This window comes from Gossypium hirsutum, chromosome A05 (genome assembly GCF_007990345.1).
Source record: "Gossypium hirsutum isolate 1008001.06 chromosome A05, Gossypium_hirsutum_v2.1, whole genome shotgun sequence".
Lineage (NCBI taxonomy): Eukaryota > Viridiplantae > Streptophyta > Magnoliopsida > Malvales > Malvaceae > Gossypium > Gossypium hirsutum.
In genome coordinates this window covers 10735319-10760905 of record NC_053428.1, presented here as the reverse complement: position 1 = coordinate 10760905, position 25587 = coordinate 10735319, and the positions used below count along the sequence as shown (strand labels likewise).

The 25587-nt window shown below is 35.2% G+C and overlaps 1 protein-coding gene and 1 pseudogene across 1 annotated transcript; one reads left to right on the top strand and one right to left on the bottom strand.

The window, feature by feature from the left end:
- The first annotated feature begins 711 nt into the window (after positions 1-711).
- On the top strand, positions 712-5372 carry LOC107958508 (probable pre-mRNA-splicing factor ATP-dependent RNA helicase DEAH5). The gene is made up of 2 exons (XM_041113318.1): positions 712-4211; positions 4818-5372. The coding sequence occupies exons 1-2, from the start codon at positions 1036-1038 to the stop codon at positions 5209-5211; spliced, it is 3570 nt and encodes a 1189-aa protein (XP_040969252.1). The 5' UTR covers positions 712-1035; the 3' UTR covers positions 5212-5372.
- Positions 5373-23670: 18298 nt separating this feature from the next.
- On the bottom strand, positions 23671-25333 carry LOC107960761 (berberine bridge enzyme-like 17; annotated as a pseudogene).
- Between the last annotated feature and the right edge of the window lie 254 nt (positions 25334-25587).

Below are 25587 nucleotides of genomic sequence, written 5' to 3'. Positions count from 1 at the left end.
TATTTGTTGATATGGTATATTATTTGACATGAATATTTTAATAATTTTTAATAATGTTTAATTTTTAAACAAATTTTTTATAATATTTTTGAATTTTTAAAATTTTAAAAAATTACTTAAATGTTGATATCTCATATTGTTAATTTTTTCATTCATTTTAAGGGTTTTAAAAGAAGAAAATAAATAAATAGTTAAAATAAATTTTTTATAAAATTAAAGGTCGAAAAAGATATTATGAATTACTATTGTATTGTAGAAATTTTATTGGGTTTATGATATCGACAATTTAAAATTATATATACTATCTTAATTTCATTAAATTTAAAATATGAATAAAATTTCTAACTAATTTATTCTAAAGTTAAATATGTTTATTTTTGTATATGAATGATTTAAGTTGTTCCTTTTTTAGAACTTATGTTCTTTAAAGTATATTAAATTAATCTTACATAATTTGTTTAAAATGTTAAATATTAACAATTTAAATATTTTTAGTATTTACATGAAATTTTATATGATATAAAGTAAATAATATGTTATAATTAAGGCTTAATATTGAAAGTAAAACTCGATCATTATTATAACCGTAGTGTATATCATGAGCATGTTTAGCATATACAATTACAAATAACACTAAATAAAAATATGAAAAATAAAATAAATTCAGAAAAGAAAACGATTAAATTAAAATACACGTTCAAAATGTAAGAATCGAAATAGTTCTTTCCTAGAAAGATTTGTAAGTCCATATTATTTCCTTATTTGTCTTTCTTCGACGCATTTCCCTCTGGAGTGACGCTCCCTCCTCATCTAACACGAGCCTATTTTCACTTCGGCCACCGTTTGTTCCACGAAGTGAATCCCAGCCACCGCCTTTAAATACTCCTGCCGCCGTCAAGCATCCTATTAAAACTCCAATTCATTCGTTAAATCCTCACTCCAAAACCCCTAAAAACCCCTCTCTGCCCCTTTTTATATATCTAGTCCATCCTAATCCTTTAGAAACCGCTGTTATTTGTCTCTCTCCGAACATCAATGGCTTCATCTCCTGCCCAAGACGATGCGCTGAAGAAACTTGAATATCTCTCCCTCGTCTCCAAGGTCAGCTCCGAACTCGAGAGCCATGTAGGGTTTTCCGATAAGGTTTTGGCCGAATTCATCACCGACATGGGTCGCCACTCCGAGACCGTTGACGAATTCGATGTCAAGCTGAAAGAAAACGGTGCCGAGTTACCTGATTACTTCGTCCGTACACTTCTTACTATCATCCACGCTATTCTGCCTCCAAAACCCAAGGCTGAGAAGGAATCCAAGAAGGCAATCGCCGGTGACGGTAAGAAATCTAAATTTAAAGCTTTAGCGATTGCAGATGATAAAGATAGAGCAAAAGAACTTGAGAAGGAAATTGAAATGGAGACACGAGACCTAAAAAAAGTAGAGGGTAGGGATAGGGACAGAGGCAGAGACAGATATAGGAGGGATAGCGATAGGGTCAGAGACAGAGATAGAGATAAAGATAGGAGTAGGCATAGAGATAGATATACGGAGGATGCTGATGATGATAGGATGGATTATGGCAGTCGGGGAAGAAATAGGGATCGAACCCGACATAATAGAGATGGTGATGAGGATAATAGAGATTATAGGAATAGGGGCAGGATCAGGGACCGGGGTAATGTGGAAGGTGATGAAGGTGGGGATAAGAGGAGTAATGGAAGGTACAAGGATAATGAGCCTGAGTTGTATAAGGTATACAAGGGGAGAGTTTCAAGAGTGATGGATTCAGGTTGTTTTGTGCAGTTGAATGAGTTAAGGGGAAAGGAGGGTTTGGTTCATGTTTCCCAGATGGCTAGTAGGAGGATTGCCAATGCAAAAGATGTTGTGAAACGGGATCAGGACGTTTATGTGAAGGTAATTTCAGTTTCAGGTCAGAAGTTGAGTTTGTCTATGAGGGATGTTGATCAGAATACTGGTAAGGACTTGCTTCCGTTGAAGAAAACTTCAGATGATGATGCTCTTAGGATTAATCCTTCAGGGGGGAAAGAGTGGCCCGTGATGAGAACTGGCCTTTCAGGGATTAGGATTGTTGAGGATGAGGATACTGCCCCTTCACGTAGGCCATTGAAGAGAATGAGTTCGCCAGAGAGGTGGGAAGCCAAACAATTGATTGCTTCTGGTGTTCTGAGACTAGATGAGTATCCCATGTATGATGAAGATGGAGATGGAATGCTTTATGAAGAGGAAGGTGCTGAGGAAGAACTTGAGATCGAAATGAATGAGGATGAACCTGCCTTTTTGCAAGGGCAGACTAGGTACTCTGTGGATCTCTCACCAGTAAAAATATTTAAGAATCCAGAAGGGTCCTTGAGTCGCGCTGCTGCTCTCCAGTCTGCACTTATTAAGGAACGGCGAGAAGTTCGGGAGCAGCAGCAGAGGACAATGCTTGATTCAATTCCCAAGGATCTTAATCGTCCTTGGGAAGACCCAATGCCAGAGACAGGTGAGAGGCATCTTGCGCAGGAGCTTAGAGGTGTTGGATTGTCAGCATATGATATGCCTGAATGGAAGAAGGATGCTTATGGTAAAGCTTTGACTTTTGGGCAGAGGTCTAAACTTTCCATCCAAGAGCAGAGGCAGAGCTTGCCCATTTATAAATTGAAAAAAGAGCTTGTTCAGGCTGTGCATGATAATCAGGTACTCGTGGTCATTGGTGAGACTGGTTCAGGTAAGACTACCCAGGTAACCCAGTATCTTGCTGAGGCTGGGTACACTACAAAGGGTAAGATTGGATGCACTCAACCTCGAAGGGTGGCTGCAATGTCTGTGGCGAAGAGGGTAGCTGAGGAATTTGGTTGTCGGCTAGGGGAGGAAGTTGGCTATGCTATTCGTTTTGAAGATTGCACTGGACCGGATACTGTCATAAAATACATGACTGATGGTATGCTTCTTAGGGAGATTTTGATTGACGAGGATCTCTCTCAGTACTCTGTCATTATGCTTGATGAAGCTCATGAGCGAACGATTCACACTGATGTCCTTTTTGGGTTACTGAAGCAACTTCTGAGACGGAGAGCCGATCTTCGTCTGATTGTTACGTCTGCTACACTGGATGCAGAGAAGTTTTCAGGGTATTTCTTTGACTGCAGTATTTTCAGCATTCCCGGTAGAACATTTCCTGTAGAGATACTCTATACAAAACAGCCTGAAAGTGACTACCTAGATGCTGCTCTTATAACAGTCCTACAGATACACTTGACTGAACCTGAAGGTGACATTCTTCTCTTCTTGACTGGTCAGGAGGAAATTGATTTTGCATGCCAGTCTCTTTATGAGAGGATGAAAGGACTAGGTAAAAATGTTCCTGAATTGATTATTTTACCGGTTTATAGTGCCCTTCCTAGTGAGATGCAGTCTAGGATTTTTGATCCTGCCCCTCCTGGGAAAAGGAAGGTGGTAGTGGCAACCAATATTGCCGAGGCTTCTTTAACTATAGATGGAATATTCTATGTGGTTGATCCTGGTTTTGCAAAACAAAATGTCTACAATCCGAAGCAAGGGCTTGATTCCCTGGTCATAACACCAATTTCACAAGCATCGGCCAAACAACGTGCTGGGCGGGCTGGGCGTACTGGACCTGGAAAATGCTACCGCTTGTATACTGAGAGTGCATATCGAAATGAGATGTCCCCTACATCGATTCCAGAGATCCAAAGGATTAACCTTGGCATGACAACACTAACAATGAAAGCAATGGGCATAAATGATCTCCTTTCTTTTGATTTTATGGATCCACCTGCACCACAAGCTCTCCTTTCTGCCATGGAGCAATTATACAGTTTAGGAGCTTTAGACGAGGAGGGGCTTTTGACTAAATTGGGTAGAAAAATGGCAGAATTTCCTCTTGATCCACCACTATCGAAGATGTTACTGGCTAGTGTGGACCTCGGGTGTAGTGATGAGATATTGACAATTATTGCAATGATCCAAACTGGTAACATCTTCTACAGGCCAAGGGAAAAGCAAGCTCAAGCTGATCAGAAGAGGGCCAAGTTTTTCCAGCCTGAGGGAGACCATTTGACTCTACTTGCTGTATATGAGGCTTGGAAAGCTAAGAACTTTTCTGGGCCTTGGTGTTTTGAAAATTTTGTTCAGTCTCGATCTTTACGGAGGGCACAGGATGTTAGAAAACAGCTTCTAAGCATCATGGATAAGTAAGTTCTAGCTTTTAGTTTTATACTAATCTTTTGCAAATTTTATCTGATCTTTCGTATTTTTCATGTCTGAGCTTTTATGGTTTTAAGATTTTAATTGTGTCCTACACTCTTAATTTTAGTATGTATTTGAGCTTACGCTTTATGATTATCTCTAGTAGAATATATCCTCACTAATTTTCTATATGATTATTAAAACGGTGATGAGCACTAGCTCGGGTGCTTTACAAGTTGATAAATACTGAATGTTGGTTGAACTTATTCAGCTAGCAAATTTCTCAACAACCTGCTTTTCTAGTTTTTACTTTTTGGCGCTGTAGTAAGGATTGTCAATGGGTCTTTAGGAGAATGCAAAGCTAATTGTGAATGTCTCTGTTCTTTGTATATGCCTTTTATTGCTTTTGCATCATTCTGGTAGTCTTTTTAGTAGTAAGCTTCACATGTTCTACATTTAGCATCAACCAGCCAGTCTTTCTCTCTCTTTCAGTTCATTAGTTTTAAATCTGTTGTGTTCACTACTAGTACGAGGCTTAATAGCCCTCCTAACATGCTAAAAGTTTATACTTGGTCTTTGAGGTTCTGACCTGAAAGTGGATGCTTTTTCAGGTACAAACTGGACGTAGTGAGTGCAGGAAAGAACTTTATGACGATCAGGAAAGCTATCACAGCAGGGTTCTTCTTCCATGCTGCAAGGAAGGACCCACAGGAAGGATATAGAACAGTGGTGGAGAACCAGCCTGTTTATATTCACCCAAGTAGCGCCCTTTTCCAGAGACAACCGGACTGGGTGATCTACCATGAGCTGGTAATGACTACAAAGGAGTACATGCGAGAGGTGACAGTGATAGATCCCAAATGGCTGGTTGAACTTGCGCCTAGATTCTTCAAACAGGCAGATCCCAGCAAGATGAGCAAGCGCAAGCGTCAAGAACGTATTGAGCCTCTTTATGATAGATATCATGAACCTAATTCTTGGCGTCTCAGTAAACGACGAGCTTGATCTGCTTCACTTTTCTACTTTCTCTGTAATTTTTTTTTCTTCGTATAAGATAAATTTTGTTGATTTATGCAATCTTTTGATTCTATTTTCTTACTTCTCACTTAAAAGTTGTACACTGACTGGTTTTTTAAAAGGTTATAACACTGACTGATTTTAGATGAGCTCAAAGGCTAGGAACCTTGATGTTTGAAGTGAAAAGAAAGCGAGCAGCTTGATTTGAATTGAAATTTTTGATAAAAACGTCTGTTCATGGCAAGTTTCTACATGGTTAATAACAACATTGACTGTATTTCATTTCTTTAAAAGAATTATAATAATTTTTTAGTATTTCAGTTCCACTTCCATATGTAAATTTATGGAAGCCATTTTAGTTTTCACCTCCATTTTTCTCTAGTTTACTGGTCTCTCAATACTAACCGATATATCAGCATACATATCATAATAAGAAATGGGTTATGTATTTTTGCATAACCTTTGTCAACCGGTCCCCATCAACTTTTTTATCATATTCTGCATGGCGTTTCTTATCCGTAGCAGAAAGATCATGAAGCAATACCGGAATACTCTGTTCATGTTTGAAGAAGTTACGAGGACCAACCATGGTTTTGACTTGCACTAGCCTTGTAATTTTTCCTCCCATAAACCAAACCCTTTGCTGCAAAGTCTGTCTGTACTATACTAGGATTGCTACCAATGTCAAGATCCATGTAGTTGACATATGCTTCCCTTGAAGACTTTGACACAAATTGTGTCATTCCCTTGTAAAAATTTCTCATCAAATGCTGGGTTCCATCATCATACCATATCTTAAAAATGTGGGAAGGGAGTTTCAGATTCCCAAATCCCATCCATTTTTCCTCCATAAGGATTCCACAACATAAAAATCCTCTCTGATTCAACCATCATCTTCCATATGGATTCTAAGCCCTCTCTAGTAATGGGTTGTTTCACATAATCAGATTCGCATTTGGAAAACGTTTAGCCATTCTGTGGCCTGCGTAGCAAAACATCTATGGAAGTTCCTCTAGGAAAGGCTGGATATAAGACGGTGGATTCCATCCAACTCATCCTCTGCAATCTTTGGGCTGCAAGCCTGCAACCCCAATCTGGGGAAGTTGTCGCTCACTATTTCAATAAGTCTGCTTGTTGGTCCCACGAAGAAGCCTATGAATGAAACTCGAATTGTCTTTTCCACTCCCTCATGACTTCAATGAACAACTTGTATCATCACCCTTATGAATAGATCTTCGCGCAACTTCTGGGCAACTTGTTGCCATTGATAAACAGTATCTGTTGCGGCCCGGTTTAAGGTTCTTGGTACATTGAAGACTGTAACATTTGTAGGAACCGGTACCCAGTTTGATCTTCCATGAAAGGATTACTCCAAAACTACCTCCACCTCCACCTCTAATGGCCCAAAACAAATCCTCCCCCATGGATTCTCTGTTCAGGATTGTCCCATTCACGTCAACCAATCGCGCATCGAATATGTTATCCACAGCGAGACCGTATTTTATCAAGTTTCCGTACCCACCTCCAGAAAAGTGTTCCCCAACTCCAAGAGTCGGATAGACCCCGGCCGGAAAGCAATAGGAACCGGTTTTCTAGGCGATCCTATAGTAAAGTTCGCCAATGGATGCTCCAGCTTCAACCCATGCAGTCTTGTTGGAAACATCAAACATCTATAGTAACTGAACGGAGATTGAACATGTCAAGCACAACGAAAGGGACCTCAGAAACGAAAGAGAGGCCCTCATAATCATGGCCACCACTTCCGATTCTAATCTGCAGGCCCTGGCTTTTGGCACAAATAACAGTGGCTTGGACGTGCGATTCCTGCATGGTATAGCTAGAGGCTTTGGTGTTGAAAACCTAAGGTTTTTAGCATATGCTTGCAGAACAGTTGGAAATGATGCATTTGAGGGCGTATAAATGGCACCCCAAACTGGGTTTGAAGGCTGTGTTGAATTGAGTCACAAGAAACTAAAACTAAAACAAACGAAATACGCAATAATATTAAGCATTAGAAATGTTGAAGTTATGTTCATAGTATACTAGGATATTTTTCTTCCACTGCCTCGTATAAACCTTAACACGATTTGGGCTATGATAACAGAAGCTCACCACTTATTTCCGGTTCTATTAATATTGGCTGTTTTAATTTCTGCATTTTAGTGAAAAAGCCTGTTTTTAAACATTAATAACAGAATTGGGCGGTTTATTGGGTTATTTACCCGATGAGGCTATTTTTCCCGAAAATTCTCTGATGTCAGCGCGCTTTAGTGTCCACGTCAACAAAATGCTCGTTCAGGGAAGCGTTTTGCCCCTTGTAACGGTCAAAAATTTGACAGTTGGCTTCCAACAATCCCAAAAAAAAACTATAAAAAGGCCCCCCAAATCATTTTTTCACACAAATCTCTCACAATTTCTATAATTCTCTCAAAATTCATTTCCCTTCATTTATTTTTCACACAATTCTCTCATAATTCTCAACATTCTTTCAATATTCCCTTCAAAAATCTATCAAATTTCATTGAAATTTTCTCAAAATTCTATCAAAATTCTTTGTTTAATTTTTTTTTGAATTTAATTTTTTTAAATTAAAAAAATTCGATCATGTTAACAATGGCCGGAGAATTAATCCGTCTCGATAATAAGCACATCTCCCTTGATCAAATGACAATGGTAAGTGATAATTTTAAATTTTCAATACTATTCGATATTTTTTTAATTTATGCAAATTTAATTAAATTTGCAATACTATTTGATATTTTATTCATTTATGCAATTATAATTAAAATTTCAATACTGCTTGATTTTTTTTCATTTATGATGTTTGCATTAATTAATTTATGCAATTTTAATTAGTTTTTGTTTTATAAATTTTTATAATAGTCTGTAGATCGGGTGTTGCAATGCTACATCCGTAATATGTTTGGTCCTCCATCGCCGTTGATCGAGAATTACTTGCGGGAAGCGGGATTTTGGCACGTGGCCACGATAGGCCGATGGTGCAAGTTGGACCCGAAACTAATCAGTGCGTTGATAGAGAGGTGGAGACTCGAGACGCACACTTTTTGTCTTCCATGCGGAGAGTGTATTATCACTCTAGAAGACGTGCATTTACAATTGGGATTGCCGGTGGATGGGTACGCAGTCACCGGGTCCGCATCATCTACTGATTGGGGAGCCGTATGCTACGAGCTTTTGGGTGCTATATCGGATAATATTAACGGAGGTCAGATCGAGATGAGCGGGTTACGAGACACATTCCTGGAGCCGGATAATGATTCGACTGAACTCGAAAGAATACGATATGCTCGGGCATACATTCTTGAGATGATTGGAGGTTATCTAATGCCGGACTTGTCACGAAATCTCGTACATCTAAGATGGTTGTTGAAACTCGTAGATTTTAGAGCAATTGGCGAATTGAGTTGGGGGTCTACCGTGTTGGCAACATATTGTAAAAGGAAATGTGCGGGGCAACATTGTACAAGGAAAAGTGCAGGGCGACGCGACCGAACAAAGCCAAAATATGAGGTTTCCTATTATTACTGTAATCATGGGCACGATTTTGCTTTCCATTTTTACATCGAGTGGACCACTCATATATATTTCCACTCATAACGAGGTAAATTTTATATTAGATTTTACAATTATATCGTAGATTTAGAATATAATTGTATGCTAAAAATTTATTTAATTAGTTGGAACCATTCGGCGAGTTATGTCGGAATACTTACCTCTCTCGAAGATATACGGCTTCTACTAGACCAACGATCGGAAGCACAGTAAATATTAAATAAAATATATATACATAATAAAATAGTCGTTTCGTATTTGGTATTTAGTATTTAGTATTATGTACTATGTATATAAGTAATATTTTTATTATGTTCATATAGTTTCAATGGACACCATACGAGGATTCGACAATTCGGGCAGTAATTCCGGATGAATTCCTTCAAATCCAAACGTTTGGCATGTAAAGGTCCCATTAGTGAACTATGCTACTGTGGAGATGCACCAGTCAGATAGAGTATTGCGACAAGTTGGATTCTGACAACCGATTCCCATGGCACCCGAGGTGTTTGATGATTAGCACAAAGTTGACTTACAACAACTGCATATGGATTGGCCGAGATTCTGGTCACACTATATCAAAATGTGAAAAAATCGGTAATATACCTACTCGGGAATCGGTCATTGTTCTAGAGTTAGCATGCGTACTGAAATACATGCCATGGTTTAGGATCCATGGCGAGCCATATTTATTGTCGAAAGAGGAGAGGCGACGAAAAATTCTTGCCCAAAGGAAACGATGAGGCCCTTTAAATCCAAGAAGAAGGGACGACGACGCAGGCCTATCAACAGCGCCCAAACAATCACCAGGCCCAACAGTTCAATCGACGACACCCACATCATAGCCTTTTCAGATTATGCTAGGTGCGTATCCTAGCCCTTATATGTATCCTAACCCTTATATGTTTCCTTTTCCTAGTCCTATGGCATGTTGGAATCAATGGCCCGGTTTATCTCCGTTCTCGATTACTCCTAGTCAACTACCGATCTATAGGTCGTCGTCGTATGAGGGATCGCACGATGCACCATCACGGAGCTCTTTTTTCTACCAATCCTCATCACCTTACGGGATTTAAACACCTCCGCCATGGGTGATGCAAACACCACCACAGTCATTATTCTATCAAGGCGGGTCACTCTCCCAACACCCATAACCAGATCCCCTGCCAGAGGAACCACAACCCCCATCAGAAGCTGATCCAAGGAGGAATCCAGCACGGACCCGTCGATGACGCCCATATGGCACTGATTCCGACCGCCACGGACATTGATTTTTTTAATATATTTGTACAAATTTTTTTATATTGTTTCATTTAATAAAATAAAAGTTCTTTTGAATAAGACAATTGTAATACAACATAGTTTCATTTAATAAAATATAAATAATACAACATAGTTTTTTTCGACAACTATCAACTATTTCGATTTGGACATGATCTACTTGTATGGCTTGGGTTCCTACACCATCCGCGCAACTTCTGTTGATTGGTTGTTTCTTGGATACCCATATTGGTACGTATTCTAGTCGAGCAAGGTGGACCATTTGGTTAGCGACATAATTCTCTATCTGGTAACAGTTTAAACGGAGCAAACGATACAGGCGGCCACTTACGTTCATCTAGAACAGGTGGGAATACGTGTCTCCACACGTTATATATGGTTTCTAGTTTGTACACTTCGTCGACATAGCTCATGGGATCTAGACGGAGATTCTGACAAGCTGTAATTATATGAGCGCATGGATAACAAAGTGCATCAAACCTCCCACAATCACAAGTCCTATTCCTCAAGTGTACATGTTATTACCTACCAATAATACATTCGTGCGGTTTGTTAAACTCCATCACACGAAACCATAGGTTGCTTCGATCGTGACAGACTGTGTGCATGGTGTTCGCCCACGCCTTCGCCTTATTAATTTCTTGCAATACCTTTGCACACCATACATGGCCTCCTTGCATTTGGCCTTTATAACTCGCTGCTCGCTTTGAAAATAGTATCGCTAAATGAAAATATGTCTCTTGAACAACCGATGTGATCGTCAAATGATATGTTCCTTTTAGAACAGAATTTATGCATTCAGCTAGGTTTGAGGTCATATGACCATATCGTAGATCGCCGTCGTATGCTTGTCTCATACCTTGCCAATATAAGTTGATAGCGAAAATTATATACCAGTTTTCCATTTAAAATAAATTCAATATTACAAACGAAATTATATTAATAGATATTAAATACCCATGTTGGTCACTTTTAATTTTTCAATTGTAAATCTAAATTACCCGTAGTAGTTGGACGCAACGTGTCTTAGGCAATACCGATAGTGTGTGCAATGCCACAGGCTTCCTTGTCGCTCAATTGCGGATAGTATTCTGGTGCCTCAATCTGATATAACGCAGATATTATGTTAGGGCCAGACATGCCTCCTTAACCTAGAAAGAAAGAAATCCCAGTTATCAGCTGACTCTCCTACTGTTATTGCAAACGCAATTGGAAGGATTCTCCTACTGCCATCCTGTGTCACAGCTAGCAATAGTCGATTGGTATATTTACCATACATAAAGGTACCGTCAATTTGTACTAATGGCTTGCAATATAGAAATACGTTTCGGCATTACTTAAAGCTCCAGAACAGACACTTAAATACTTGGCATCCACGGAGCAATCGGTCGTTGTAGTACGTAGGTTTCGTTTCAAGGTCTATTACGCAACCTGAGACATATCTCTCCAGTACCTGACACCACTGAAACACTTCATTATATGAAGCGTCCCACCCGTCATGCATCTTTTCCAACGCCTTCTGCTTAGCTATCCAAGCCTTGCGGTAAGAGGGCGTGTACCTCAACAGGCTACGAATATTGGCAATTAAGACCTGCACTGAAGTTCTGGGATATGCCTTCACAGTCGGCAGTATTAAGGTAGCTAACATATCTGAATCCATTTTGGGATGACCTTCCGAAACACCTGTCAACGAAGTACGTTAAAAAATACAACAGTACGTAATAACAGTTCTATTAAAAACTCTAAACAGTTAGTGATACTGTACCGACAACACATGTATGTGGACCTTTGTACTTTTTTATCTTCCACAAGCCTATTTTTTCCTAAACGAGGCCATAATTTTCCATTAACATGTACCGTCTTGCACTGTACATTTGGCCTCAAACTTATCGGATTTAGATTTAACTACTTTGTAGTTAACCCCGTTCATAATGTTATATTATTTTAATGCACTAAGAAAACTATCTTTATTGGAAAACTTCTTACCAACTTCCAATCCACCCGAATCCAATAAGTAACTTGTACGGTCACGCCTTTTGTATGGTAGATCTGGAAACTCCAACGCATCATATTGAGATAGATCGACATTATGCATGTGGGCTGGAGGCGACTACGCCCTAAATCACGGATCTTCTTTTTCATCAGCTGAACCCCCTTTAACATCTTTAGGTATGGTTGGAACAGGCTCTGTATCTGAAAATAATGCAACTTCTGCACCATCGCGGCCGACCTCTCGAGATGGATCCGCATCGAACTCATCATCTGACCCATCATCATGTGCAACGTACTGTAATGACCCAAATTTTTACAGTTATCAAAAAAGTACATTTTCGGGTCTCCGTTTCTAAAAAAATAGATTTGTAAATATTTATTAAAAATATTTACGAAGTTAAGAGAGTGATTAATTAAAGTTTAATGAAGCAAATTAGCTTAAATAAAGGATAATTAGATAAAAGGAATAAAAAAGAAAAAGAATAGAAAAAGAAAAAAAGGATGAAACGAAATAGAGAGCAGGGGAAAGAAAGAAGGAAAGAAAAAAAGAAAGAAGGAAAAAGGGAAAAATTGAGATTTCAAGGCTTGAAAGTTAAATAGGTAAGTCAATTTAGCCCTTTTTACTTAATTTTGATATTTTGGAAGCTTTGGGACAAGGTTTTGATGAAATCAAGTGAATATTTTGAAAGTTATTAGATTTTTAAATATTGTTCATGTTGAATAAAAAGATGAATTAGGGGTTAGATTGATAGGAATTCAAGTTAGAAATGAAATAAGGATTGAATTGTAAATTAATTCAAAAGTTTTATGTTGTAGGGACTAAATTGATAAAATTTCGAAATTAGGAAAATATGCTGGAAATTTAATAGTTAAGTATGAGTTTAGTTAAAAATTGAGTAGAAATAAAGTATGAATTAAGATAGAAAAGTAAGTGAATTTAGTTAGGATTAAATTGAAATTAAAAGTAGAAAATCAACATTTTGCACTAAGACTATTTTGGACAGCAGCAGTAGTCTAAGTTTGAAAAATCACCAAAAATTGTATAAATTTAATTAGAGGATTAATAAAATATTTAATTAAATCTTATTGAGTCTAGTTTCTTATAGAAGAAATTTTGTAAGCAATTGAATTGTAAATTATGAGATATAATGAATTTTGTGAGACAAGGTCAGAATGAATTCGGGTTCCTCTGTTCTGACTTTGAAAAATCACCAAAAATTGAAGAAAAATAATTAGAGGCTTAAAGTTATATTTTTAGAATTCATAATTTTCAGGAGAAATCAACGGGAATTGTAATATCCTAATTTTGGGCCTAGTCGGAATAGTGGTTTCGAGATCACAAATCTGAGATAGAAAGAATTTTTTTTATAATTATTTTGAGGTCTATGATATGATATGATTGCATGATTGTGTGAAAATTTCATGAAGAAATTCTATGCATAAAGTGCTTAATTTGAAATTAGGGACTAAATTGAATAAATTGCAAAACTTGTGTTCTAGAAGCATTTTGCATAAAATTGAATTAGATTATTAATTAGAGGTCCTTACAGAGCAATTTTACCAATTTGTAAGTCTATGGACAAAAATTGGACATGGATGGAATTTTTGGAAAGTTTAGTAGTAAGGGCATTTTGGTCATTTGGATATTAAATGAAATTATGTAATATAGGAAGTTGTAGATAAAACGGAATAAAAACGAGGTATTGAGACCTCGAATTCATTAACCGAGCTATAAATATTTTTAGAAATATTTATGGAGTGTAAATAAGTTAGGATTAAAGTTTCGTCAAGAAATTTTAAGGTTTCGGTAATTAATTAGGTGAAAAGAACTAAATTGAACTAAGTGCAAAATTTGTGAGATGTGATTAAATAGCTTAAGTATTTAAAAAGATGGATTTAAAGAGCAATTAGACCCAAAGGTTAATGGCTGGACGGTTTGGGTATGAAATAAGCAAGAAAACAATGTGAACAAGGGGCAAAATTGGAAATAGCATAAAAGTTAGTAATTAAATAATGATGTAATTGAAAAATCTAGACATTTCTTCATCTTTCTCAGCCAGAAACGCCGTAGCAGGTCTACTATGCTGGTTTTTCATACTTTTTCTTAGTAATTTTTATGTTTTTGTGACTTTTACAATTAGGTCCAATCATCTAATTCATTAGTTTTTGATTTGGTGGATGAAATTGGAAGTTCCCCTGGCTGAGTAAGGGCATTTTATGATGAATTATTATGAAATTGAAGTTCTAATTTCATATTAAGGTTGTTTTATTAAGTCATTTTGATAGAAAATGGTATTTAGGACCTAATTGTGAAAAAAATAGTGAATTAGATGTTGGTGTTGAAATTCAGAATATCAAAGGTTTTGAAATAGTTTATAATGATAAAATAAAGAGTTAATTGAGAAAAAATAATTCAATTTATGGGTGAATTGAGTAGGGACTAAATTGTAAAAACTGTAAATTTTGGGGTAAAAGTGCAATTTCGAAATTTGAACAGCATAAATTGTGAAGTGAAATAGAAATCAAATAAATGCTAATGAGTAGAAATAATTTATATTATAGATCAAGAGAAACGAGATTCAAGTCGTGATCGAGGGAAAAATAAAGTTTACGAGGAATAGGCTCGATTGCTAATATTTTATATCGAGGTAAGTTCATATGATTTTTAATAATGCAATGTGTAATTTAATGTTTTGAAATGAAAATTGCATGAATGATATAGTATATTATTGCATATAAAATGTCATTAAACTGTGATAATTGTAAAATGATATTTGAATAAAAGTACAAATTAAATGGAACAACGGACTTGAGTACTTTCATTCAGTGGCTAAGAAGAATTGACGGAAAAGACCATGGTTGGACCATGGCAACATGTGAAATGTGATTTCCGTATAAGACCATAGCTGGGCTATGGCTTCGGAGAAATGTGATATGTGCTACTGTATAAGACCATATCTGGGATATGGCATCAGTGTGATACGTGATCCGTGTAAGATCATGGCTGGGCTATGGCCTCGGTATGTGATATGTGACTATGTGCAAGACCATAGTTTTACTATGGCATTGTGATAATGAGGTACTCAATTCCGTAATCGTTCCCTAATTTGATTATGAACGAAAATGTAAAATGGCCCGAAAAGATTAAGAATTGGTGAATACTATGAAAATGACACGATTTGGAATAAGTTCTTGATACTTGATGACATTGAGATTATGGATCTATGCTTATGAAGCATAATTATGTGTTCTTACCATGATGGATGAAATGATTTTGTAAGGATTTAGTGAATAATAGTGGTGAATGAATAAATATGGCCTTGGCAGTTTTGGGTTACTGCAGTAGTGTAACTTTTGAAATTCACCATAAATTGTGGAAATTGAGTTACGGGCTGAGTAAAATATGAGATTAAAGCCTGATGAGTCTAGTTTCATATAGAGGAAACGGTACATGCAATTGGATTTTATGTTATGAGATATTTAAATTGTTGTGAGACAGAGTCTGAATGACTTCGAGATCCCTGTTCTGATTTTAGAAAATCATTAGAAATTGTACAAAAATAATTATGAGTTTTAATTTATATATTTAAAATCCTTATCGAGTCTATTTTCAATATGGATAGACGGGAACATCATCCAAGTCCCGAATTATGAGATAAATAATTTTTAGTGAAGAGAGATCAGAACTGTTGGACAGCGAAATAGGGGAAAATTTAATGAATAAACTGTACTAAATGGCTAAACCAAAAATTCTGGAAATTTTATGGAAGAAAGGTATATGAATCTAGTTTCAAGGAAAATTAACGGAACTTAATTTTAAGTTCCGTAGCTCCAGAAATAAATTATTTAGTAAATGTATCTCAATAAAACAGTTTAAGCTGAGTATGTATAATTGTACAATTGTGGTGTTTTATCTTAAAAGCATGTTGGTAATTGCTTATTAATTTCATATGGACTTACTAAGCATTTATGCTTACTCCCTCCTTTTCATTCCTTGTAGTTTTGACAAGCCAGCTCGAAAATCGGGAACAGTCGGAAGCCCACTCACACTATCCGTATACCATCTTGGCATAATGGCTTGTATATTTTGAGTATGGCATGTATAGCATTATAATCATTTTGTGTATATGGTCTTATGATATGGATATTGAGTGGTATGGAAATGCTTGGTAATGATTAGCCATTGGAATGGCTAATCATGATCATATTTGGTGTTATGTATGCTAAATTGCTAGCTAATCCATGGAAACCATGAAATAGGCAAAATTTACCATAAAATAGATTCAGACAGCAGCAGTGATGTGAGTTTGAAAAATCATTAAAAATAGTAGAGATACAATTAGATGATGAATAAAATATGGAATTGAAGAATTATTAGTCTATTTTCATATGGATGGAACAAAATAGGTATATGAGTTATATTTTATGAGAAGTTTAAATTTTTGTGAAACAGGGCCAGAGCGATTTCTGGATCCCCTATTCTGACTTTGGGAATTCACCATAAATTGTACAAATATAATTAGAAGTTATGCTTTATATGTACAGATTCCTTATTGAGTCTAGTTTTATTAGAAACAAACGGAATAGTCATTGAAACTCTGTACAAGGAGATATCTGATTCGTAATACACAGAGGTCAGAGCAGTCAAACCCTAAAACAGGGGAGACTTTAACTAATAAACTGTACTAATTGGCCTGACCAAAAATTGTAGAAAAAAATTAGTAGATAGATATATGAGTCTAGTTTAAGAAAAAATTTACGGAATTTGATTTCGAGTTTCGGAACTCGAGATATGAATTTTTAAGCAACTATGACGCAGTTGGACAGCTTGTCCGAATTTGTTTAAGTGCTCAAATAAGTTTAGTAATGCCTCGTGCTCGACTCCGGCGACGGTCTCGGGTAAGGGGGCGTTACAGGAATATTATCCGAGTTCTGTACTATGAGATAATTAATTTTTAGTGAAGAAGTTTCGGAACTGTTAGACAGCAGAATAGGGGTAAATTTAAAAAATAAACTGTACCTAATGGCTAAACTAAAAATTCTGAAAATTTTATGGTAAGAATATATATGAGTCTAGTTTCAGGTAAAATTAATAGATATTAATTTTGAGTTCCGTAGCTCGAGTTATAAATAATTTAGTTAGTATGACACATATGGACAGCTTGAATATTCATAAAAGTAAATAATAAAAATTATAGATAATGTTACTTACAAGTGTGTTATATACACTAAGGATGTGGAATGGAGAGGAGGAGGAGGAAAAATATGTATGAATGTTCATCTAGCATGGCTAATTTGCATGTTTTAGGCTCAAGGACTAAATTGAATAAAAGTAAAACTTTATGGGTAATTTTGTAAAAATGTCAAAAATGACCAAATTGCATGAAATGGATTATTTTATTATTTAAATTACAAAATTGAATGAAATTATTAATTTAGTTCAAGATCGGGGGAAAACATGTTTTAGGGATTAAATTGAAAAGTATTGAAATTATGGAAAATTTTGATATTTTATAGAATTCATGGATTGTTATCAATATGTATGAGAATAATATCTAGAAATAAGGATTAAATTGCAAGAATTTTATTTTCCTGACCCTAAGGATGAAATCATCATTAATTAAAAGTTTAGTTGCAAAATGGTAATTTTTCCTAGAGCATTAATTAAATGCATTAGAATATGAAATGAATGAAAATGATGATCAAATCTATTTATAAAGATCCAGACGACTCAAAAATAAGACTTGATCATAGAAAATAAAAGATATCGAATTAATGAAATTATAAACACAAACAAGCAATGAGGTAAGTTTGTGTAACTTGAATTGTATTTTAAATACTTGAAATATGTGGTTATGTGATGAAAATATGATTTGAATGTTCAATTCATGATAATTGATGAAATATTACTAATACTCGATATAAATTGAAAATAAAGCCCGGTTGAATGAAAGGAAAATTCGATGGATCTCTGAAAAGGAATTGACGGTAAAAAGGATCTAGCCCAGACGGGTGATCCTATTCTGATACAGCCCTCCCGAAGAATACGTGTAAAATGGATTTAGCCCGGACGGGTAATCCGAATTAGGGTCTGAATTTAGCCTGGACTGGTAATTCAGATTCAAGCTCATTAGAGTAATTGTCATTGCAGGGGATTTAGCCTGGACTGGTAATGCCGACAATACTCTATGAGTTTATATTACAGGGGATTTAGCCTGGACTGGTAATCCCACTGTAAGGATGAGGTTCGCGGAAGTGTGCTCTCTGATATGAAATGTGTAAGACCATGGTTGAAAGATACCATGGCAACCTGATATGAAATGTGTAAGACCATGGTTGAAAGATATCATGGCAACCTGATATGAAATGAATAAGACCATGGTTGAAAGATACCATGGCAACGTGACATGAAAAGAATAAGACCATGGTTGAAAGATACCATGGCAACATGACAGAAAATGAATGAGTAAGACCATAGTTGAAAGACATTATGGCATCATGTCAAAGATAAATAAGACCGTGGATGGGAGACGCTATGACATATATTGAATAATTGATATTCAGGTAATACTTATCAGATGACGAATGGTTATATGAAATGGTTGTGTGAAATGTTTACAAGAACTGGTCATATGGAAATATATGTACAAAATAGTTGTATGAAATAGTTATGAAGATAAATAAACGAAATAAGTATAAGTACATGGAATATAATTTATGTCAAGTTTGATATAAACTATTACCGGAATAAATATACATAAAATATATGGCAATGATGGAGCATGAAATATTGATATAATGAAATGAATGATATATGCTTATGAAGAAACGGTAAGAGCATGATATGTTTCATGACATGTACATATATGATTATCTTTGATATGTTGATACAAGGAAATTATGTAAGTTGAGACTACTATTAAACTCAAGTGCGATATGTAGAGAAAATAACTATATCAATGTTGAATTTAGATGAAATGTGTGCAAGTATACTAACAATGATGCTGTTTGACGCTTAGACAAGTGCCAAACTATTGATTGAACGGTAACATGTTTAATTATAAGGAGCATTGAAATAGTAAGTACTTAGATGAAAATAAAATTTAAGATTTTGCGAAATTTTTTTTATAATCCCGATTTAATTCTGGTTAGTTTCTAATGTATGTTTGGGGCTTCGAGGGCCCAATAGAGAGACGTTATGATTATTTCTAAAATATGAATAATAAATGACTCAGAATTATCTGAAAATGTTCAGTAAACTCCGGTAATGCCTCGTACCCTATTCCGGCAATGGATACAAGTAGGGGGTGTTACACGTACAAGGTCCCCTCGCTGGTGGACTTTGTAGGGAGTACATCATCCCTCCTTATAGACGTTTCACAACGTCTCCAATCAGATGTGGATTGTCAACCACTAGAAGTTGATGTCATTCCCCAGTACGTATTTCCAGCATCAAACATTGACCCATTGAGGTGCATGTCCAATCCACTAACGGAGTGTCGTGCAGGGGTTAGGTATTCCATACTGCTACTAAACACGAGTGCTTCTGTGTTTTTCTACCCACTAACAGAGTGTCGGGTAGGGGTTGTGTATTCCTCTCGACGACCAGTAGTAAATGTTAAAGCTACAAATGTATCATTTGGCGATGAAAATTGCACATAAAACTCAAGATAGGGTGATCCGCTAGCGAGATAAGTCTGCACCATTGCCTACAAGCTACGAGCGCCTTTGATGTCGAATGAGTCATATGTCACAGGATCAACTGAAGCATAAAATCGATACTTAATAGACATAACTTTCATTGGCGTTGTTCTGAAGATTTTACGCCTAACTCTTTTACGAAGTTCTGTCAAATCTATGTTCTGGTCAAAAACCAGTCTCGCTGTGTTCTCCGATAAAAAAACAACACCGTTCTCGTGTTATATACCTCAGTAAATAATAACACTAATACGTTCATTTATCTTCAATTTCTTTTCTTTTTAGCCTCTCTAATTTTTTTTACTGTAAGTTATGCAACCTGAGAATAAAATTTGGCTCATTTATAGCCTCATTTTTCTACGAACTACTATAGCAAAAGAGCGTCCATGTGGGAGTTTTTTTCAGAAATTTTACTGGCAGTGCATCTTACTTGAAGTGTTTTCAACACTATTTGTTCAGACACGTCTACTCAGAATTATTTTTCCATGAACTACTGTAGCAAAAGAGCGTCTACGTGGGAGTTTTTTTCAGAAATTTTACTGACAATGCATTCTGCTTGAAGCGATTTTGACACTATTTGTTCAGAAACGTCTATTCAGAATTATTTTTCTACAAACTACTGTAGCAAAAGAGCGTCTACGTGGGAGCTTTTTTTTAGAAATTTTGCTGAATATGAACTACTATAGCAAAAGAGCGTCCACGTGGTAGCTTTTTTCAGAAATTTTACTGACAGTGCAACCTGCTTGAAGCGTTTTCGACACTATTTGTTCAGAAACGTATACTCAGAATTATTTTTCTACGAACTACTGTAGTGAAAGAGCGTCCATGTGGGAGCTTTTTTCAGAAATTTTGCTGACAGTGCATTCTACTTGAAGCGTTTTCGACACTATTTGTTCAGAAACGTCTACTCAAAATTATTCTTGCAGAAACCCTAAACCCTAAGACAAAAAAAATTATATTGCATATATGTTTTTCTAATACCCTAAACACAAATTTATTTAAAAAACTAAAACCTAATTTATTCAATTAACCCTAATACCCTAAACTCTAATTTAGTATTTAGTATTTAAAATTAATAGTTAATTTAATGAATTAACCTTAAAACCCTAAACCCTAATTCAATTATTTTTTTCTTGAAACCCTAAACTTAGCATAACGTCAGAAGGTATATATGCTGCAATCATGTTATCTTTGAGAATTTCTTTTTCGTGTATGTATATTGGAAATTAATAATTAAGAAAATCAGAAATGAACTTGTTACAAGGTAAAAGAAACTTAGCCGGTGGATCAAAAATAAAATGATCTAAGCCATTGATAAAGGAAAAAAATCTAAACGCTGAAGTAATCAAATTATCAAGTTGTTGTTTACATGTTAAGAGTTATTTAAGGGTTTTTTACTAAAATATTATAAGAAATAAAATATTAAAATAGTTTGTTTAAACGATTATGTATCAATTAACCCTAAATTTAATCAATCCCTAATTTAATCAATTAACCTAATACCCTAAACTCTAATTTAGTATTTAGTATTTAAAATTAATAGTTAATTTAAACCCCAATTCAATTTTTTTCTAAAGCCCTTAAATTCTAAACCCTAAAAAACTCTAACCCTAAATCAATTAAACCTTAAAAATCCTAACCCTAAAAAACATAGGCAAAACGCTTCCCTAGGGGAGCGTTTTTGTCCACGTCAGCAAAGCGCGCCCTTAAGGAAGTGTTTTCTGCTGACGTGGACAAAACGCTCCCTTAGGGAAGTGATTTGCTAACATGTACTCAGAAAACGCGCTGACATGGACGCATTTTCGTGGAAAATAGCCTAATTTAGTAAATAACCCGAAAAATGGCCCATTTCCGTAATTAAATTTAGAAAAGGGCCTTTTTAGGTAAAATGGCCTTTAATTTCATTAGGTTTACAAGTCATAAATAATTAAATTAAAGTGAAAATGATATAAATTGTGTTCAATATAGGCATGGTTGTACATTAAATAAGATGTGTTTTTCCATAATACATTTTCAATTATACATTAGGTATACATTACCAAAAGTAAAAAATTATGTTATGTATACATTATGTCACAAGGTGCTTAATAATGTCGTTCAGGGAGTCAAAAATGCTTCAGTTGGTGGAGTGTTAATACAGGGCGTGAGAATAATTATAGAACTTACGTGAGAGTGGAAGAACTTGTACAACCAACTTGAGACTTATAACACACTTATATTTGCAATCATATATATGACCCAACAGATAGCTTGCCTATCTAGTTGGCTAGGCACTTAATTACCCAAGGCGTAAAGAAATTATTATACAATGTTTTTGTTAGTAATGTAGGATTATTAACATTGTTAATCACATGGATATTTTAATTAGTTTTTATTAAAATAAAAAGATTAAAATATCTTCAAATATTTTTGTAATTTTTTTAACTGAATTAATGTCCAATTAACTCATAACATCAGTTTAATCAAGAATTTAAATAATAGTATACATAAACTAAACTGATATGTGTCCATTTGCAAGAATGTATATATATACTTTGTATATATATGCATATAATAGATTATTTTATCAAAAATTAGAAATAAAAATATTAGCATTTAAAAATTAAATCAAGAAAATAATTAAATGTAAATTAGATAAAGCAAAACTAAATACACATTGACAAATATGTATTATTTAAGATATTTTAAATTGCATGCAATTTTTAAATTATATTTGTTTACTATTCAATTTTTATTTCATTAATTGAGTCTTTTATCTCCTACAATGCATAGTAAGTTGTATATATTTATTTATTAATTTAAAATAATTTTTAAGGTTTGTAATGCTTAACAAATATAATGATTCATATATATATTATATGAAAGCTTGATTTTTAGTTTTTATTTATGAAATTATAATTATTGTAAAAATCATATATGTTATTTTTATATACAATATTAATTTAACAAAACAAATATTTAAGTTCTTTCTTATAGATTAATACTAATATATACCAAATATGTATTTAGTCATGTTAAAAATTATCGTTATTATATAAACCTATACCTATTGTAAATTTTTAAATAATTTATTTAATCAATATAGAAAAAGTAAAAGAATATACATATCATATATATATATATTTAATTTGATTTTTTAAAGTATCTATGGAAGCGAACCCAGTAACTAATTATTCACATTCTGTAAGTTCATTAAAAGGTAAATCAAATGTTTAAGGCATACTTTATGTCATTTTTAAAAATAATATTACCATATTTTACTTTTGATTAATTATATTCATATGAAACCATTTAAACTAACCTAAAAAAATCTGCAAACTAAAACCCTTTTAAGTTTTTTAAAAAATAAAAAAAGGGTTTATTTACATTGTTAATATATATTATTAGAGATAAATTTAATTAAATTTACTGAGACAATATTCTTTTTTAAAAATTTAAATTCACTGTTAATAAGCGATTATTTCAGAACTAAATGTAATAATTAAAATTTAATAAGGATGAATATCGTAAATTTGATTTCAAAAATAATTGAAAGAGGGATTAAATTATGAACAAATAAGCCAAAAAGGTATGAACATGGGCCAACTTCCTTTAGTTTAATGCCAAATATAAAAAATTGCTGAAGGAACTAATATGTGTATATTGAGAAAGAAATCTGATATATTTTGTACTGCTGAAGGAACTAATATGTGTATATTGAGAAAGAAATCTGATATATTTTGTACTGTACCAAGCATTTTTTAACTCTTAATTTCTTTTCATTTTTCCACTGCGCATATATCGTTATTTGAGGTTGAAATCTGTATTTATGTGTATGATCCGGAAAGACAAGATGAAATTCAATTTAGGAGGACTGATATAGCAATGAATTCACAAGCGAAGTGACGTACCATATAATCGGGGTGTTTTTTTTAACTTGCAAATATTATAAAAAAAAGCAGCTACATTATCACTTTGATTTAATTAAAAAGACGGAAATGGCGGAATACTTTGTTCATTTTTGAAGAAATTATGAGGGTCTATCTTGGCCTTCACCTCTGCCAATCTCTGGAAATTCCCCTTGAAATACTTAGCCCCATATACTTTTGCAGCCTCAAAATCTGTGTTATTGCTGCCTATATCAAGGTCCCTGTAATTGAGGAATGCCTCCCTTGGTTTACTCGATACGTATGGGGCCATCTCAGCGTACAATTTTCTCATTAACTCTACGTATTTTTTGGTGGCTTCACTGCTCCCTTCCGACCAGTGCGCAGTGTACTGAACTATATAAAGGGTTCCAGCTCTATGTGCGAATGCTGTTTCGGACTCTGAAATCTCAGCCATTCGCCCACCGTAAGGGCTCCTTTGCATCCACATGTTCCCTATCTCCATCATTACCTTCCACAGGGTTTCCAAACCTGCCTTGGGCATCACGTTTTTCAGGTAATCAGATTTGGTTTTGAAGAATATTTTGTTCGGCACTCTGTTCAGTAAAACGTCGGTGGATGTTCCAATAGGGAAGCCGGCCCAGTAAAGGGTGGATTCGATCCAACTCATTTCTGTACAGTCTTTTCTTTGTAAACCCAATTCGGGGAAGCTCGCATTCACCAATGGAAGAAGCCTGTTAATTCGTCCGAGGCAATGGCCAATGAAGGAAACCCGAACAGTGCTGTTGCCATTGCCAGTTCCAGCAACGGTTACTGGCATGATTCGAATAAAAATATCTTTATCGAGTTTGTGGGAAACTTGAAGCCATTTATGAACAAGAACGGTTGCACCTTGCTCTAAAGTCTTTGCTACCTGGAAAACAGTAACTTTAGGAGGGACTCGAACCAGCTTGATCTTCCATAAGAGAATGATTCCGAAGCTAGTTCCACCGCCGCCTCTGATGGCCCAAAACACATTCTCTCCCATGGACTTTCTATTAAGGATTCTCCCCTTAGCATCGATCAATTGAGCGTCCACGACGTTATCTATTGAAAGGCCGAACTTTCTTAGCATGTTACCGTAGCCACCACCAGTGAAATGACCACCAATTCCTAGAGTAGTGCATACACCAGCAGGGAAAGCATGGACCTTGCTTTTCTCTGCAATTCGATAGTAGAGTTCACCGGTAGTCGCCCCCTGCCTGAACCCATGCAGTCTCGGTTTTCATATCGATCTTTATAGACCGAAGATTAGAAAGGTCAATAATGACAAATGGGACCGAGGAGCTGAAAGAGAGACCTTCGTAATCATGTCCGCCGCTTCGGGTTCTCACTTGCAAACCCGATTCCTTGGCACAAATAACAGCAGCTTGAACATGAGATTCATGCAGAGCAGCAACGATGGCCATGGGTTTGTGAGTAGCATTGGCCTGCGTTAGAACTCTAAGATTGTAAGTATGGAGCTCGTAAACAGATTAAAAGGAAGGATGGGTGGGAGTGTATATGGCTTTAGCGATTGGATTAGAAGGGTTGCTATAGTGCTTGGGAAGGCATTGGAGAAAATTATCAACAACTGAATTAGGGTAAGATTTAGATGTTACCAATGAAATCGAAAACAAAATGATAGAAACAAGGATGGGTAAACCTCTCATTTTTTATTTTTCTGCTGCAAAATCAACTTTGATTCAGCTGACTCGATTCTGCACTGTCCTTCCTATATGTGCTGTATTTATAGAAAATTAATACATTGCCATGAATTTATTATTAAATTTGTTCGCATTATTTTTTGCCACAAAATTTGTTCTATATTTACTATATAATTAATACATTAATTAAGGGTCAGACTTTTCTTTTTTATATAGATTATTAGTAGTATGGTATTTTATATTTTTAAAACATTTTATTATGTTTGTTT

Bases quoted from the DNA above. Each gene is read 5' to 3' on its own strand.
- LOC107958508 (XM_041113318.1), top strand. From the start codon at position 1,036: ATGGCTTCATCTCCTGCCCAAGACGATGCGCTGAAGAAACTTGAATAT. The intron at 4,212-4,817 runs GTAAGTTCTAGC...ATGCTTTTTCAG, and splicing joins CTTCTAAGCATCATGGATAA to GTACAAACTGGACGTAGTGA.